The sequence below is a fragment of the Capricornis sumatraensis genome, chromosome 19 (assembly GCF_032405125.1).
Source record: "Capricornis sumatraensis isolate serow.1 chromosome 19, serow.2, whole genome shotgun sequence".
NCBI classification, from domain to species: domain Eukaryota; kingdom Metazoa; phylum Chordata; class Mammalia; order Artiodactyla; family Bovidae; genus Capricornis; species Capricornis sumatraensis.
Window position 1 is genome coordinate 75,475,179 of NC_091087.1, and position 16,138 is coordinate 75,491,316.

The following is a 16,138-nucleotide window of genomic DNA, read 5'->3' on the forward strand; positions in this document are numbered from 1 at the left end:
TTACTTTGCCAACAAAGGTCCGTGTAGTCAAGGCTGTAGTTTTTCCAGTGGTCATGTATGGATGTGAGAGTTGGACTGTGAAGAAAGCTGAGCGCTGAAGAGTTGATGCTTTTGAACTGTGGTGTTGGAGAGGACTCTTGAGAGTCCCTTGGACTGCAAGGAGATCCAACCAGTCCATCCTAAAGGAGATCAGTCTTGGGTGTTCATTGGAAGGACTGATGTTGAAGCTAAAACTCCAATACTTTGGCCACCTGATATGAAGAGCTGACTCATTTGGAAAGACCCTGATACTGGGAAAGATTGAGGGCAGGAGGAGAAGGGGATGACAGAGGATGAGATGGTTGGATGGCATCACCAACTCGATGGACATGGGTTTGGGTGGACTCCGGGAGTTGGTGATGGACAGGGAGGCCTGGTGTGCTGCGGTTCATGGGATCGCAGAGTCAGACACGACTGAGCAACTGAACTGAACTGATCTGAGCCACAGTCAACTTCCAGTCTTGTTTTTGCTGACTGTATAGAGCTTCTCCATCTTTGGCTCAAAGAATATAATCAGTGTGACTTCCATACTGACCATCTGTTGATGTCCCATGTATAGAGTCATCTCTTGTGTTGTTGGAAGATGGTGTTTGCTGTGACCAGTGTGTTCTCTCTGGCGCCTGTGTCTTCTCCGGGTCTCCTTCGTGCACATGGGGACCACGGTTCAGCAGCGGGGCCAGGGCTGTGGCCGCGGGCGTCCTGTCCCCTGCGTCGCACGGGCTTGGAGAAGGCAGGGCTCTGTTTGCTGTCTCAGCAGGTGCTCACCGGGCGCTCTGCGGGCTTGGATTCTAGAGCTCCGGGAGACCTCGGGAGCCAGCGCCGTGCTTCTCCCGCAGCTTGTTTGTAGGGAAGCAGCTCTCGTCCGGTGTGGATGTTCCTGTTGGAGGTTTGAAGAGTGCGTTTTCTCTGCACCTTCTTTGTATGGCTGTAGTGTGGCAAGTTCTGGTGACTGCGTAAAGTAGAAGATCGCTTAAGGTAAAGGTTAAATATCAAGAATGTTTATTCAGAGTTAATTGATTAAACAGAGGATAATTTTTCATGCTTACATTAGTAGAACTGTAATAATGAAACAGATTATTTAAGTAGTAACTGAGTTAATTTACTGTAAAAATTGGAAGAAGGTTTGCATTTGTAGCTAACTTCTCCTGAAGTCTTTTTCTGATGTGTTCTGCACACAAACAAATGCTGTTTCTTTTATATAGTACTTGATAAGTAAAATTATTAAACAAAAAAGCCTTCTTATTCTTGGTGAGAAACTGCAGTATGGCTATAAAATAGATCTTATGGAAACTGTGATATGATGTCATGGTTGGTATTCTGGGGAGGTGCATTCCCAAAGACGGCCTCTGCCATGTGAATGCTGCCAGCTCAGACTGGAGGTCCTGACCTTACCAGGGGCTGGTGGGTGTGGCTGAACCCCAGTGTTCCGGAGGGGCCACCCGAAGGGCAGTGTTACAGTGCCTGGGCTCCCTGGCTGGTGTTAACCCAGCTGAAAGCAGGCTGGTCGCCCCGCAGAGCCTTGGCGGCTGTGGTACAGTGGCTGCTGTCGCGCGTGCACACAGGCTGCTGCCCTTCCCTGGCTCTGGTGGTCTTCCTGGGGGGCTCAGTCCTCGGCTCTCGAGGGCAGGGTTGACAGGAGGGGAAGCTCCTCCTGGCTACACAGGCATTTGGAGCACCTTTTCCATGTCTTCAAAACAGATGTCCTGCCCGACGTTTGACCCCTGCCTGCGTGCAGCCTGACTGCCCCGCTGCCCCAGCGACGGGTCAGGGCAGTGCTGGTGGGGGCTGTGTGTCAGGGGCTTACTGTTCAGCAGGCACCCGGATCCTGGCTGCCAGCGATAGCATGTTCATTTGGGGTACTGTTACGAGTTCCCTTGGTGAGCCTCTGTTCCAGCTTCCCTTCTTCCTCTTTCTAGCTTTCTCCTCAGCTCCTGGAGGAGCCAGTGATTACCAGGGCTGTCTATGAGGTGGCCATCTCCCTGATTCAGATGTTCGATGACTTGGACATGAAGGAGAGTGGGTAAGAGATCCTCCAGTGGGCAGTGAACTTCAGTGGGATTGGGAAGCCTGTTCATTTTGAAGCATTTTAGTGTTTTTATAATATTAACTATAGATATCTGTTCAGTGGTCACGCTAGATATTTTAAAATTAAAGTTAGTCTCTAACAAATGTTTTACTGGAAATTTCTATTTTAAAGTAGCTAAAGCCATACTAAGTGCAGTTTTAGGGCTGACAGGGTTTAAGCTGGAAACCGCAGCCTGAAGATAGACGTGCAGAAGTCACGCCCCGCACGGCCTGAGGTGAAACTTGCCGGGCCGCTGGGGAGAGACTGTTGAATGCTTTCTTTGCCTTTGATTCCATTTATCCTAAAGCTCTGTACCTGATTCTAAGCAGCTGCTCATTGTCATCCAGGGCGTTACCTTTGTGGCTCAGAGGGTAAAGCGCCTGCCCACAATGCGGGAGACCTGGGTTCAATCCCTGGGTCGGGAAGTTCCCCTGGAGAAGGAGATGGCAACCCACTCCAGTATCCTTGCCTGGAGAATCCCACGGATGGAAGAGCCTGGTGGCCTACAGTCCATGGGGTCGCAAAGAGTCGGACACGACTGAGCGAGCTCACTTCACTTCATTGTCATCCAGACGCGTGTTCGTTGACTGGCTCTTTGAAACCTAGAAGGTATTTTCCCTTAAGGGCAGTTTTAGGTTACAGGTGTGGTTAGAGTCTTTCACGATATTACACTGCGTTAAAAACTTACCGTTTACATATTGGAACAGCGAGGAGAATATAGATTCTGCCTTCTCGTGGTAGCCAGCCCTCGACTTCTGGGAAGGCGGTTCCCTGTCGCCTCTAGGCTCGCACGGGCACGGGACTTCTCTTCTTTTAGTTGTTGGTTGTGTGACGTGAATGTGCAGTAAGTATCGGGGTGTCGTCCTGCCTGCTTTGCCGACGGGTGCCGTGGAGGGAGGCAGCTGCGTTCCGAGCCTTTAGAACAGGTTTCCTGCCAACACTGCGCGTGCTCTGTCTGGATCCTGACTCCTCCGCTGATCCAGCAGCAGGGCCAGGGATGTGCCAGGACCACGTGTGGGTTGGGCCTTGAGCAGTGCTTGACACCCAAGCTGGAAACTACAGCTTACGTGCAAATGAGGACTATTTTAACTGTTTTTAAGCTCCCACAGTTTTTTGTTATTTTTATATGATCAGTGTGTTTACATTTACTCAAATACGTGTCATTTTACGCATCATTCTTTCATCTTAGACTTTCTTAGATTGTTTCCATTCTTCCCAAAGCATGTCCTTCAGAAGTCTGAGTCTGCTGGTAAATCTTCTCAGTTTTTTTGTGGCTAAAAATGTCTCACTCTCATTTGAGAAACACAGTTTTGTTAAGTGTAAAATTTGGTTGCTATTTCTCTCCTTACTTGTACTTTTTCTAATTTTTTAGTTTAAATAACTTCACTGATATGTAATTTACATATATCAAAGGCACCCATTTTTATTGTTCTCTCAAATATTTTATGATGTTTTCCCATAATCTTCTGGCTTCTCTTATTATGATGAGAACCTTTTGATTCGGCTGTTCCTTGTAGGTAAATTTGTCTTTGCCTGGTTACCCTTCAGTTGCATTCCTGGTCTCTGACACCCGGTGGTGCGGTTGCCGTGGAGAGGTGTGGCTGCCTTTCCATGAACCTGCGTGAGGCTCTGTGGACTCGGGGAGTCTTCGTGGTCCTGCCCAGCAGCTTTCCGTCCCGTGGTGTCATCTGTTCAGATTCTCTGTTTTCCTTCGATCAGCTCCAGTGGTTTGTGTCTTTTAGGACTGTGCCCGCTCAATGTCCGTTTCTAATGTGTTGGCTTTCGGTTGTTTATGGTACTCCGTTACTGTCCTTTTCCTTTCTGTAAAGTCAGCAGTGATGTCTTCTCTTCCATCTCTTTTTTTAAATAGCAGGACCTTGTGGTGTTTATTGTTTGACAGAAAGCGGTCTGATTGACCGTTTGGCCACGGGGTCTCCGTGGCTGTGCTGGGGCCGCCTCTAGCTGGGGAGGGCGGGGCTCCCCTGCGAGTGTGGCTGCTCTCGCTGTGGGGCGCAGGCTCCAGGCGCACGGGCTTCAGTGGTGGCCGCACGGGGCTCAGTCGTCGTGGCGCCTGCGTTCAGCTACCCCGTGGCGTGTTGGACCCCTCCAAGACCAGAGGGCGAACCTGCGTCCCCTGCACTGGCAGATGGGTTCTTACCCACCGTGCCACCAGGAAGCCCCTTTCATTGCTGATTGGAGTCACTGGACTCTGTTTTTCTTTGGTCAAAGTAGGTAGATTTGTCAGCTTGTCTTTCCAAAGAGCTAGGTTTGTGATTTTCTGTTGCTTTTCTTTCTCTATTTCATTAATTTCCACTCTAATCTTTTTTTTTTTTTTTTATTCTTGGAAAAGCCAAGAAACAACAGTCCCCACCATTCCTGGGAATAGTAACCACAGAGAAAGAGGCGGGGTGAGGGGATAGCCCAGTGGCTTCAGCTCTGTGGCCCTGCCTGTTCCCGTCACACTCTCATTGCTGAGCTGAAGGTTCCCACTTCCTTGTTCTTGTCGGTCTCTCCAGCTGGGATGTCAGCAGGGCAGGCAGCGGACTGTCTCAATGCTGTGCTGGCCCGCATGGAGGAAGCCTGGCACCTGGGCGGGCTGCGGGGGCTTGTGGAGGAATCAGACTTCTGAGTTCACAGGAGGTAGATGGGCTGATGGAAGCAGGACGCGAGGGGATGGTTTGAGATCTTGGTCTATAAAAATGCTTTCTGATAATCTTTTCGATTCCTTATAAGTTTAAGTTTTGTTTGTAATAGTTATTCTAAATCTTTAGTATTTTGAGGGTCTAGATTACAGTAACTAAACATCAGAGACTTTTGCTGATGGTGAGTTTTAATGGGACAAAGTAGTCAGGAGGCTGGAGGCCTCTTGGTTTCCTGTGGGGCTTCGGGCTGTGTCTCCCATCCTGGGGCCCCTGTGTTGTTTTATGTAAACGACAGAACGTGGCAGTGGGTGACTTGGAGGTGAGAGCCCCTCACGGTTAGAAGCCGGCACTACCAGGGCCCTAAAAACCACGGCTACTTCTCCTTGACTAATGTTTGTGCCCCTTGCCTGTTAACAGGGCCAAGACCCGGCTGGGCACCCCGTTCATGTCGGAGCGGAGCAGCGTGCTGGTGTTTCTGCCGGGTGAGTGCCGTCCTTCCACGATGCGGCATTGTGCTCGGGATGGAGGCTGGTTTGTGTCTAGCACATATGGTGAAATGTGGTTATTTGTAGAGTGGGTTTATTTTTGGACTCTGGGAATGGGAATGGATGGCGTTCTTAGTTTGACTTCTTACTATAAGCTTTATGTTGCTAAAAACGTTGATAATGAAGAGTTTACTGTTATGTTTGAGGGCAGTCTGACCCCCTTTGGGAAAAAATCGGCTATGTTAAGTTTGCTATTTTTGAGGTAATTGTCATCGGAAAAGACTCTGATGCTGGGAGGGATTGGGGGCAGGAGGAGAAGGGGACGACCGAGGATGAGATGGCTGGATGGCATCACTGACTCGATGGATGTGAGTCTGAGTGAACTCCAGGAGTTGGTGATGGACAGGGAGGCCTGGCGTGCTGTGGTTCATGGGGTCGTGGAGAGTCGGACACGACTGAGCGACTGAACTGTCATCCATCTGCATTTAAAATTTATTTAATAATAATATCATTATTGTAATACCATGAAAATAATCAAGGTAGTCCTCGAGTTCTTTTCTCTTCAGTATTTGACAAAGTAATCTGTTTAAGATACTTGACAATATGCAGTTCAGTTCAGTCCCTCGGTTGTGTCTGACTCTTTGCAACCCCATGGACTACAGCGCACCAGACTTGCCTATCCTGCACACCGTCTCCTGGAGCTTGCTCAAACCCATGTCCATTGAGTCGGGGATGCCATCCAACCGTCTCATCCTCTGTCGTTCCCTTCTGCTGCCTTCAATCGTTCCCAGCATCAGGGTCTTTTCCAGTGAATCAGCTCTTTGCATCAGGTGGCCAAAGTATTGGAGCTTCAGCTTCAGCATCCATCCTTCCAATGAATATTCAGGGTTGATAACCTTTAGGGTTGACTGATTTGATCTTCTTGGTGTCCAAGGGACTCTCAAGAGTCTTCTCCAACAGTTTTCTACTTCTCCGCAGTTCAAAAGCATCAGTCCTTCAGTGCTCAGCTTGCTTTATGGTCCAACTCTCACATCCATACATGACTTCTAGAAAAACCATAGCTTTGACTAGATGGACCTTTGTCAGTGAAGTAATGTCTTTGCTTTTTAATATGTTGTCTAGGTTTTTCATAGCCTTTCTTCCAAGGAGCAAGCATCTTTTATTAATTTGACAAGATTAATTTATGTTAAATTGTACTTTTTCAAAATGATGTTTTTTAAATGATTTTTTAATCAAGTGATATAGCTCGATGAAGCTATGACAGTGCATGCATCTCTTTGTTGTGGAAAGTAATGTAAAGAACATGTGGGTCTTTGTGCTAGTTTTGGGGGAGAATGAACAGCATGAAGAAAGGGAGCTTCTTTTACTTTGAAGACGACATGTGAGCTGAAAGCTCTGCTCGTGTGTTGCTTGAGTTGTATGGATTAGTTTTGTATTTGATACTGATTAGTTTTGTATCCAGAAGACCACCGTCAGCTGGCGGTGGTGTGCAGCTGCATGTGCCCATGTAAATACTTGTCAGCAATTTCCGAGTGGAGGCAGGGCAGTGCGCGCCTAGGAACGCCTGGCGCGAGGTGCGTGCTTTCTCGCCACTAAACGTCACCGGCACAAGGCGTCTGCCAGTGACACCTTACAGTTTGGTCTGTTGTCTTTCTGTTACACGTTTATGTGAGTTGAGGTTCGATAGTGTGCTCACTTCAGTGACTGATCTTTGGGAATGATTCTGTGTTAGTGTTCTTAGGGGCACTGTAACAAAGCCCGGCAGACGTTAATTCCCTGGCTGCTGTGGAGACCGGAAGTGAAAATGAAAGCGTCTCCGGGCCCTGCTCCCCGGGGCTCCGGCTGGGCTCCTCCCGCAGGCAGTCTTCGCCCCCGCGGCTCGAGGCTTGTCCTCTTGCCTCGATGGTTACACGGTGTTTTCTGTGTGTGTGTCTTCTCACAAGGACAACAGTCCTATTGAAACAAAGGCCCAGTCTTCTCCAGTGTGACCTCCTCTTGACTAATTAGATCTGCAGTGATGCTTTACTTGCAAATAAAGTCACGTTCTGAGGGACTGGGGTTGGGGCTTCCACATCTTTTGGGGGACCCACAGGTCAACCCATAGAGGTTCAAATATTGACAATTCAGAATGTGGCAAAATCACAGGCAAACTTCATGTATATCAACGAGCATTTCTGGACCTAGTAAAAAGGTAGCACATCTTCGTGACCGATACTCTTTAATTATCAGTTTTCGATTGTAAGAGTTTTGCATAATTAATGTGAGGCATTTGGAAAACTAGTGGGGGGCCCAGGAAGTGTAAAATTACCCATAGGGCCAGCACTCACAGGCAGCCCCTGTTGCGGAAAGGAGAACATTGGAAGAATACGGTTCTTGTCATATTTTTGAGTTACTGGTAGAGCCGACTCATTGGAAAAGACCCTGATGCTGAGAAAGATTGAGGGCAGGAGGAGAAGAGGGCAGCAGAGGATGAGACGGTTGGCTGGCATCACCAGCTCAATGGACATGAGGTTGAGCAAGCTCCAGGAGATGGTGCAGGACAGGGGAGCCTGGTGTGCTGCAGCTCATGGGGCTGCAAAGAGTTGGACACGACTTCGTGACTGAACGACAATGAAAACAATGTTACACACTTGTCGCTGGTAATACTGACGTATTTAGGTGAAGAGGATAAAGAAGTCCACTGGAATGAACTGGCAGCACCGTCTTTACAAAAGATGTCGTCTTAAAGGTTGTTTTTTAGAAATGAAGACAAATCTCTTTTTTTCTCCCCTACTATCTTTCTTCCCTAGGTCTGGGTGAAATAAACTACATGCATGAACTTCTCACAAACATGGTTCATAAAAGGTGTGTTTAAAATGATAATCTGTATAGTTTTACTTGTACAGCGTTGTGTTGTTTCTGCCCTAAATCATTTTAATTATCTTAGCGAGTAGTTACTCATTTTCATATATATTTTCCATTTGTGGATGTTTTATTTCTTTCACTTCTTTTTTAGGTTGCAGGTCTATCCACTCCATTCAAGTGTGACTTTGGAAGAACAGAACAACGTGTTTTTAAGTCCCGTGCCCGGGTACAGAAAGGTGGGATGGCCGGGGCACCCGTTCTGCGCTCTGAGTGCCTTCCCCTTAGAGGCCCTGCTGATATGAGCGGGAGGGCCCCGCGGGTGGCGGGCTCTGGAGCTGGTGGTCAGTCACCCACCCTGCTGATGAGAGCGGGAGGGCCCTGCGGGTGGCGGGCTCTGGAGCTGGCAGTCAGTCGCCCACAGGCGTGTGTGCTGATGAGCCGGGTGTACGGGTTCACTTTGCCTTTGCTTTGCAAGTCCGTTTGCTAAGGTCTGCTATTTCCCCAGCCTCGGGGCGCTGCTTCTTGGGCTCGGGGCCTCTTGTCCCTGGCACTGCCCTGGAGGTTGCGTCAGAGCCCACACTCTTGGTCCTGCTTAAGAGCATTTCTTTAATCCTTTATGGGTGGGTGATGGGATTATCCTATCACAGCCCTTCGAGTGTGGCTTCAGATCATCAGGGGCCCCGAGTGTGCAGCCCAGCCCCTTTGATTCCAGGAGAAGGTTGTGCGTCTCTGGGGCAGCCTAGGCCTTGCCGGCAGCCCAGGGCTCTTAGGCGCTGCGGCCCTCCCAGGGCCTCTGCCTCTAGCCTGTCATGCTCTGCATGCCGGGTAATTCCGAGGTCTCCTGCAGCTGCCGAATCCGGGGTCGGGGGAGCTGGCCTTGCCCTGTTTCTTGCGTGCTGTGTACAGAGCCTGGCTTTCTGTGCATTGAGGGCTCCGCTGGACCCCCGAGAGCGAGTCCACCAGGAAAAGCTGCAGCTTCACATGGAGGGGAGGGTTGAGAGCACGCGTGTGGACTGGACGATGACTCGAGGCTCTGTCCCTTGTAGGTGTGTGCTTTGAGCACCTCCTTCTCCAAGGCTCAATTTTAGTGTTTGAAAGGAGAGGCAATAAAATCACCTTGCAGAGCTGTTAGGAAGGTTAATTATGATAGTATTTGTCCTTGAATTGCGGTGGTGCTGCCGGGCCAACACCGGGGGGTGTTCAGTACCCACACGCCAGTGCTGCAGGGCGAGCTGCTGTTTACTGAGCGCTCGGTTCAGGCCGGGAGCAGTTCTGAGCATTCTAAATTTATTAGCTCAAATAATAGGGTGGGTGTTGCTATAGTCTCCATTTTACAGATGAGACTGAGGTGAGTGGCCCAGGGTCCCACAGTGGTGTGGAGCAGAGCCCCCTGCACTGACTCCTCCTCGCCTCACTCCCGAGACCCTTGACCAGTTGTGGACGTTTGTGTAAAATAGAAAAATGGCTGATTTTAAAATGTGAGTCCAAGTGCTTTTGCCTTTCAGTGACTTTGAGTTGCTTTATTTTCGCTGTGCCTGCTGCCTTCCCGTATGTGTGAGTGCGTCAGATTGCTCTCTTTTGTTTGTTTGCAGATCATTCTGTCCACCAACATTGCAGAGAGTTCTGTCACGGTTCCAGACGTCAAGTATGGTGAGATCCCCGTCTCCCCCCGCGTGGCCGGGGCAGTTGTGGCCTGTGTGTCCCTCAGGAGGCCTCTCCCTGTCACTGTCTCTTCCCTGTTCTGGAGGTGCAAGCTCCGTGCTGTCCTCCGAGCATGTGCGTCCTTTCACGCGGGCAGCCTCTGGGCACGGTTACTAACATAGGAAGTGATCCGGGGTGTGCCAGGGTCTGTGGGCAGTAGAGCGTTGGGGCTGCCCCGCCGGACATCGTGACTGGAGGGAGGACCCTGAGTCCTCCCTGTTGCTGAGGGTGGTTGAGAAGGACCCCGAGTCAGTGCAGGGGTGAGGGCACTGAGGCTGGGTGCCCACATGTTTGTCCTTGATGACTCTGTGAGGCTGTGGGTTCATGTTTGTGAGCCAGAGGGACGTCCCTGGTGGTCCAGTGGTTCAGATTGCGCTCCCAGTGCGGGGGGCGTGGGGTGTGTCCCTGATCAGGGAGCCAGATCCTGCACGTGGAACATCACAGCCAAGAAAAAGTTTGGGAGCCTGACACGTGTCGGAGAGTGTTCTCGGTGGGAGACCTGCAGGATGGGCAAGACATGTTGTCTGGTGAGAGACAGTTAGTAGGTAAAAGAGTGTGTGTGGTTCCAGGTCAAGGTGGATGTTACGTAGGAAAATCATTCAGAGAAAGGGGTTACCGTTAGTTCGGAGGAGTGACCTTTTGGTTGGGGCCGTGGGGGTGCCCCCTGTGTGGAGGCGACAGCTGAGGGGGCTTGACTTGGGGGGGCCCAAGTGTGGAGGAGCCGCAGGGTGCTGGCGTGGGGCCAGGCCAGCGGGCCGTCGCGGGACTGGGAGACAGTGCTGACGCGGGGGCGGGTGGGCACTGACAGGTGGTGATATGAGTAACCGCCTGCCACCCGGTGGGCTGCGGGTGTCCGGGGGGTGAGGAGTGGGCAGAGGGGCTGGGGGCCTGGGCTTGGTCAGGAGGGAGGGCAGGTCGTTAGACGAGGGGCAGGAGGGAGCTGCTCCTCAGATGGACAGACCGTGGGTCTGTGTAGGGATTAAGAGCTGCTGGGGAGGGTTGCAAGACAGTGGTGAGGGGAGCTCCAGTTCCAGAGAAGAGGCTGGAGATCGAGCCTGAGGGGATGTCGGGGGGGCGGCGCGGAAGGCGAGGTGAGTGGAGGACGGGCACAGGACAGGGGTCCTGGATGCTGCCCCCCTCGTGTCTGCGAGTGGAGGTCCCCGCAGGTATGGTGGGAGGAGTGTCCGGAGCCCGGTGGAGCCATCGGGACGGGCTGGGGGCGCGTGGTGTCGTGGATGCACAGGAGGCTCTCCCCGAGGCAGGGGGCCACTGAGGAGGGGTGCGCACATGCGGTGGGGACAGACCCCCTTCCCACGCGGAGCCTGCCTGCTCTGTGCTGGGCCTGGGGCATGGGGAGAGCAGCACGGGCCCTGTCCCCGGGTGTTAGAGGGGAGGACCCTGACACAGAAACGGAGCAGGCGCGCCCCCCCCTACACACACACACACACACACACACACACACACACACACACGGCTGAGACCTGACTGTACGCACACACACGCACATGGCTGAGACCTGACTTTACACACACACACACACATGGCTGAGACCTGACTATACACACACACCCACAGGGCTGAGACCAGACTGTACACAGACACGCACACACACATGGCTGAGACCTGACTGTACACACACACACACACACACACACGGCTGAGACCTGACTGTACACACACACACACACACACACACACACACGGCTGAGACCTGACTGTACACACACACACGCACGCGGCTGAGACCTGACTATACACACACACCCACAGGGCTGAGACCTGACTGTACACACACACACACACACACACACACACACACACAGGTGAGACCTGACTGTACACACACACACGGCTGAGACCTGACTGTACACAGACACACACACAACACGGCTGAGACCTGACTGTACACACACACACACACACACACACACAGCTGAGACCTGACTGTATACATACACACGCACATGGCTGAGACCTGACTATACACACACACCCACAGGGCTGAGACCTGACTGTACACACACACCCACAGGGCTGAGACCTGACTGTACACACACACACACACACACACACACACACACAGCTGAGACCTGACTGTACACACACACACGCACACGGCTGAGACCTGACTGTACACAGACACACACACACGGCTGAGACCTGACTGTACACACACACGCACACAGCTGAGACCTGACTGTACACACACATGCACACAGCTGAGACCTGACTGTACACACACACACATGGCTGAGACTGACTGTACATACACATACACACACACATGCACAGGGCTGAGACCTGACTGTACACACACACACACAGCTGAGACCTGACTGTACACACACACACACGGCTGAGACTGACTGTACACACACACACACACGCACACACAGCTGAGACCTGACTGAACACACACACACGCACCCGGCTGAGACCTGACTGTACACACACACACGCACATGGCTGAGACCTGACTATACGCACACACCCACAGGGCTGAGCCCTGCCTGTACACACACACACACACACGGCTGAGACCTGACTGTACACAGACACACACACACACACACACACGGCTGAGACCTGACTGTACACACACACGCACAGAGCTGAGACCTGACTGTATACACACACACACACACACACAGGGCTGAGACCTGACTGTACACACACACACACGGCTGAGACCTGACTGTATACACACACACACACACACACACACACACATGCACACGGCTGAGACGTGACTGTATACACACACACACACACACGCACATGGCTGAGACCTGACTGTACACACACACACGCACATGGCTGAGACCTGACTGTACACACACACGCATGCACACACATGGCTGAGACGTGACTGTATACACACACACACAGACGCACACGGCTGAGACCTGACTGTCCCCGCTTCAGCTGTGCTGCGCGGCTGCGAGTCCCGGGAGGCTGGGGTGCAGCCCGCACCGGCTCCCTGTGCACAGGGGCTCGGAGCGGCAGTCTTCCCTCTGTCCGGACGCCCGGTCCATAGGAGGAGCGCGTGGCCACCGCGGCCCTGCCCTGGGCAGTGGGGAGTAGCTGGTCTTCTCCAGAGGCTGCTGTGTGCGCACCGCGGCCCTGCCCTGGGCAGTGGGGAGTAGCTGGTCTTCTCCAGAGGCTGCTGTGTGCGCACCGCGGCCCTGCCCTGGGCAGTGGGGAGTGGCTGGTCTTCTCCAGAGGCTGCTGTGTGCGCACCGCGGCCCTGCCCTGGGCAGTGGGGAGTGGCTGGTCTTCTCCAGAGGCTGCTGTGTGCGCACCGCGGCCCTGCCCTGGGCAGTGGGGAGTGGCTGGTCTTCTCCAGAGGCTGCTGTGTGCGCACCGCGGCCCTGCCCTGGGCAGTGGGGAGTGGCTGGTCTTCTCCAGAGGCTGCTGTGCGCGCACCGCGGCCCTGCCCTGGGCAGTGGGGAGTGGCTGGTCTTCTCCAGAGGCTGCTGTGCGCGCACCGCGGCCCTGCCCTGGGCAGTGGGGAGTGGCTGGTCTTCTCCAGAGGCTGCTGGGTGCGCCAGGTCTAAGGCTGTGTGCTCTGTAAGCTGACTTACTACTCTGCACCGATCGTTACGGTTGCTTCTTGCTAGCCTGGTATTCACATTCCCTTTCTTATGACAGTTATAGATTTCTGTTTGACCAGAACTCTGGTTTGTGATGAAGACACGAATTACCAGAGTCTACGGTTGAGCTGGGCCTCTAAGACCAGCTGTGAGCAGAGGAAAGGTAAGGCGCTTGCGTTCCAGCACAGCCCCGGGGCCTGGTGACACACTGGGTGTCCTTTTAAGGTTTTTGCTGTTTGTATGTTTGGTCTTAATCAGAGATCACCTTTACTGGAACCAGTTTTACGTATAAGCAACAGCATCTCACACCGTCAGACTCTGTTGACATGCCTGAGCCTCCTCTCCACTGAACAGCTGAGCGCATTGGCATGCCCACCGGGAGCGTGTGGCCACCTTGCACAGTGCCAGGGTGCGAACGCTGGCACTTACACTCTCACCTTGGAAAGTTTACAGCTTGAAGGGTCGTCTGTAGAGGGCTTCCTGTATTTCCCCCAGTGTGTATTTTGTCTTTTACTCTTCTTAACAGGGTATTTCATAGAAAAGAAGTTACATTTTGGTGTGGTTTGGTTTATTGATTTCAGTTTTTCTTTTTATGAATCATGCTTAAGATGTCATATAAGAACAATTCACCTAGCCTAGATTGCAAAGGTGTTTCTGCTTGTTTTCTTGTAGAAGTTTCACAGGTGGGTTTTTGCCTGTGTGTCTGTGATCCGTTTAGTCAGTTTTCATTGACGATGTGTGGTTTGTCTGGATGCAGAGTGTCCCAGTGCCGCCGTCGTCCTCGTGGTGAAGGGCGTGCGCACCTCTGTGAGCACCGCGGGCTGCACTTGTCTGGGACTGTTTTTGCGTCTTCATTATGCTCTCTTGTCTCTTTTTCCTCCACCAAGAACACACTGTCTCGATCACTGCATAGTGAGACTTAACATGAAGCAGATGGATTCCTGCCCCTCCATTCTCCCTTCTCCAGGTTGTTCTAGCTGTTGTGTCACGCTTTGCCTTTCTGTGCAGACTTGGGAGTGATGTGCGCATACGCAGGAGCTGCCCGTGGCGCTGCTAGGACCTGTGCTAAGCCTGAGCATGAGTGTGTGGGGATCTGCGTCTGCCTGTCCCTGAACGCTGTGTGTCCCCCTTCATTCAGGTTGCCTGTGACGTCTTCAACTGCATTGCGTCATTTTCAGCAGACAGATGCTGCATGTGTTTCCCTAGGAAGTGTTATCACTCAGTCACGTCAGCTCTTTGTGATCTCGTGGACCGCAGCCTGCCAGGCTTGTCTGTCCATGGAATTCTCTAGGCAAGAATACTGGAGTGGGTTGCCATTTCCTTCCCCAGGGATCTTCCCGACCCAGGGATTGCGCCCTGGCCTCTTGCATTGCAGGCAGGTTTTTTACCTTCAGAGCCGCCAGGGAGCCGTTTTGCTAGCTCTGTGTCTAAGTATTCACTTTAATTGGCGGGACTGCAGTGATTGTGACGGCGTTGTTCAGTCTGGTTTCCACGTGTTCGTTTCTGGTGTATAGAGGTGGCTAACTTTCTGTGCTGCTGTTGAGTCTTGTGACTTGCTGATTTCGCTTGTTGGTTCTAGGAGTCGTGCATTTGGCTTCGTCATTACCTTGGGGTTTTCCATGTGCAGTACTGCCTGAAGATACGGGGGTGGGATGGGGGTGGGAGCAGAAGCCTGGACTCTCCACTCAGTCTCCTGGTGGCAAGGGGGGCGGATTCCCGGGGTGGGGGGAGCATAAAGGGCAGGGGTCCAGGCTCCACAGGCACCTCCCTTGCTGCCCCACTTTTTAAAAGCGAGTATTCATGAAGAAGCTCCCTCCCCGCCTTCCGCGCTTTTAGATTTTATCCTGTTTTTGGATAAAGCAGTTTTCATGGCGCAAGCGATCCCATCGCAAGAGAAGAGCTGTTGATCGGCCAGTCTCCACGGGCCGGGCCTGCTTCTGAGCTCTGCACACTCAAGTCGTGTGAAGTCGTCGTGAAGGGCGGACGCTTCCGCACGGCTGTGGGGACAGGGCACAGCCAGCCCATCCACTGGGCGTGACGAGGCTTCTCTGCCGGCTTGATTATCAGTGTGAACTATGTGCTTGCAGGAGAGCTGTGGTGTTTATCATGCTCTGATTGCTGTCACATTCTGGGGCCAACGTGGTAGGCTTTGGAAATGTGCATTTGATGCTGTGCTGAGTACAAGTTAGCACTTAATTTCTGTGTATAAGGTTGCTTCTAACACAGCCCTATTCTGAAGTTTTTACTGACCTGGTTTGGTAGAGGATGACAGAGTTTTCCTTAGTATTTAATGGTTATTCTGAAACATGCCTTTATGCTTATGTTAAAGTAACTAATGCCAGCTTTCGAATGTTCCCCCTTTGAAGGCCGCGCTGGACGGGTGTCTAAAGGATACTGTTACAGACTCGTGCACAAGGATTTCTGGGACAACTCCATCCCCAACCACGTCATCCCTGAGATGTTGGTAACGAACTTTGGTCATCTTCATAGTTGGTTTTTATGGACAGTTTTACCCAACAGTCTAAGGAGTGTATTTTAAGTGTCATATAATTTTGACCTTGGAAACGTCACTTGTGACCAGGGTCGTTTAATGCCAGTACTGCCTTCATCGCCTGGGCCCCAGGCCCCTGAGGGGGTCGCGCCGTGCCAGGGGCTGGCCTGAGGAGCGCTGTGCCCAGCCGCCCCGTGCGCACCTTCCGTCTGCGCCGCCGCCGCCGCCGCTCCGCTGCTCCTGCCCTGCCCTCCCCTCGCGCTCTGACCCCTCTGTCG

The 16,138-nt window shown here is 52.3% G+C and overlaps 1 protein-coding gene across 1 annotated transcript in view; it reads left to right on the forward strand.

The window, feature by feature from the left end:
* Window positions 1–16,138, forward strand: part of TDRD9 (tudor domain containing 9) — a 113,675-nt gene that overhangs the window by 45,020 nt on the left and 52,517 nt on the right. Inside the window, exons 11-17 of the mRNA XM_068991288.1 lie at window positions 1,956–2,059; window positions 5,164–5,228; window positions 8,021–8,075; window positions 8,227–8,311; window positions 9,668–9,725; window positions 13,428–13,532; window positions 15,736–15,833. Of these exons, the coding sequence (XP_068847389.1) occupies window positions 1,956–2,059; window positions 5,164–5,228; window positions 8,021–8,075; window positions 8,227–8,311; window positions 9,668–9,725; window positions 13,428–13,532; window positions 15,736–15,833 (570 nt within the window). The remainder of the gene's footprint in view (window positions 1–1,955; window positions 2,060–5,163; window positions 5,229–8,020; window positions 8,076–8,226; window positions 8,312–9,667; window positions 9,726–13,427; window positions 13,533–15,735; window positions 15,834–16,138) is intronic.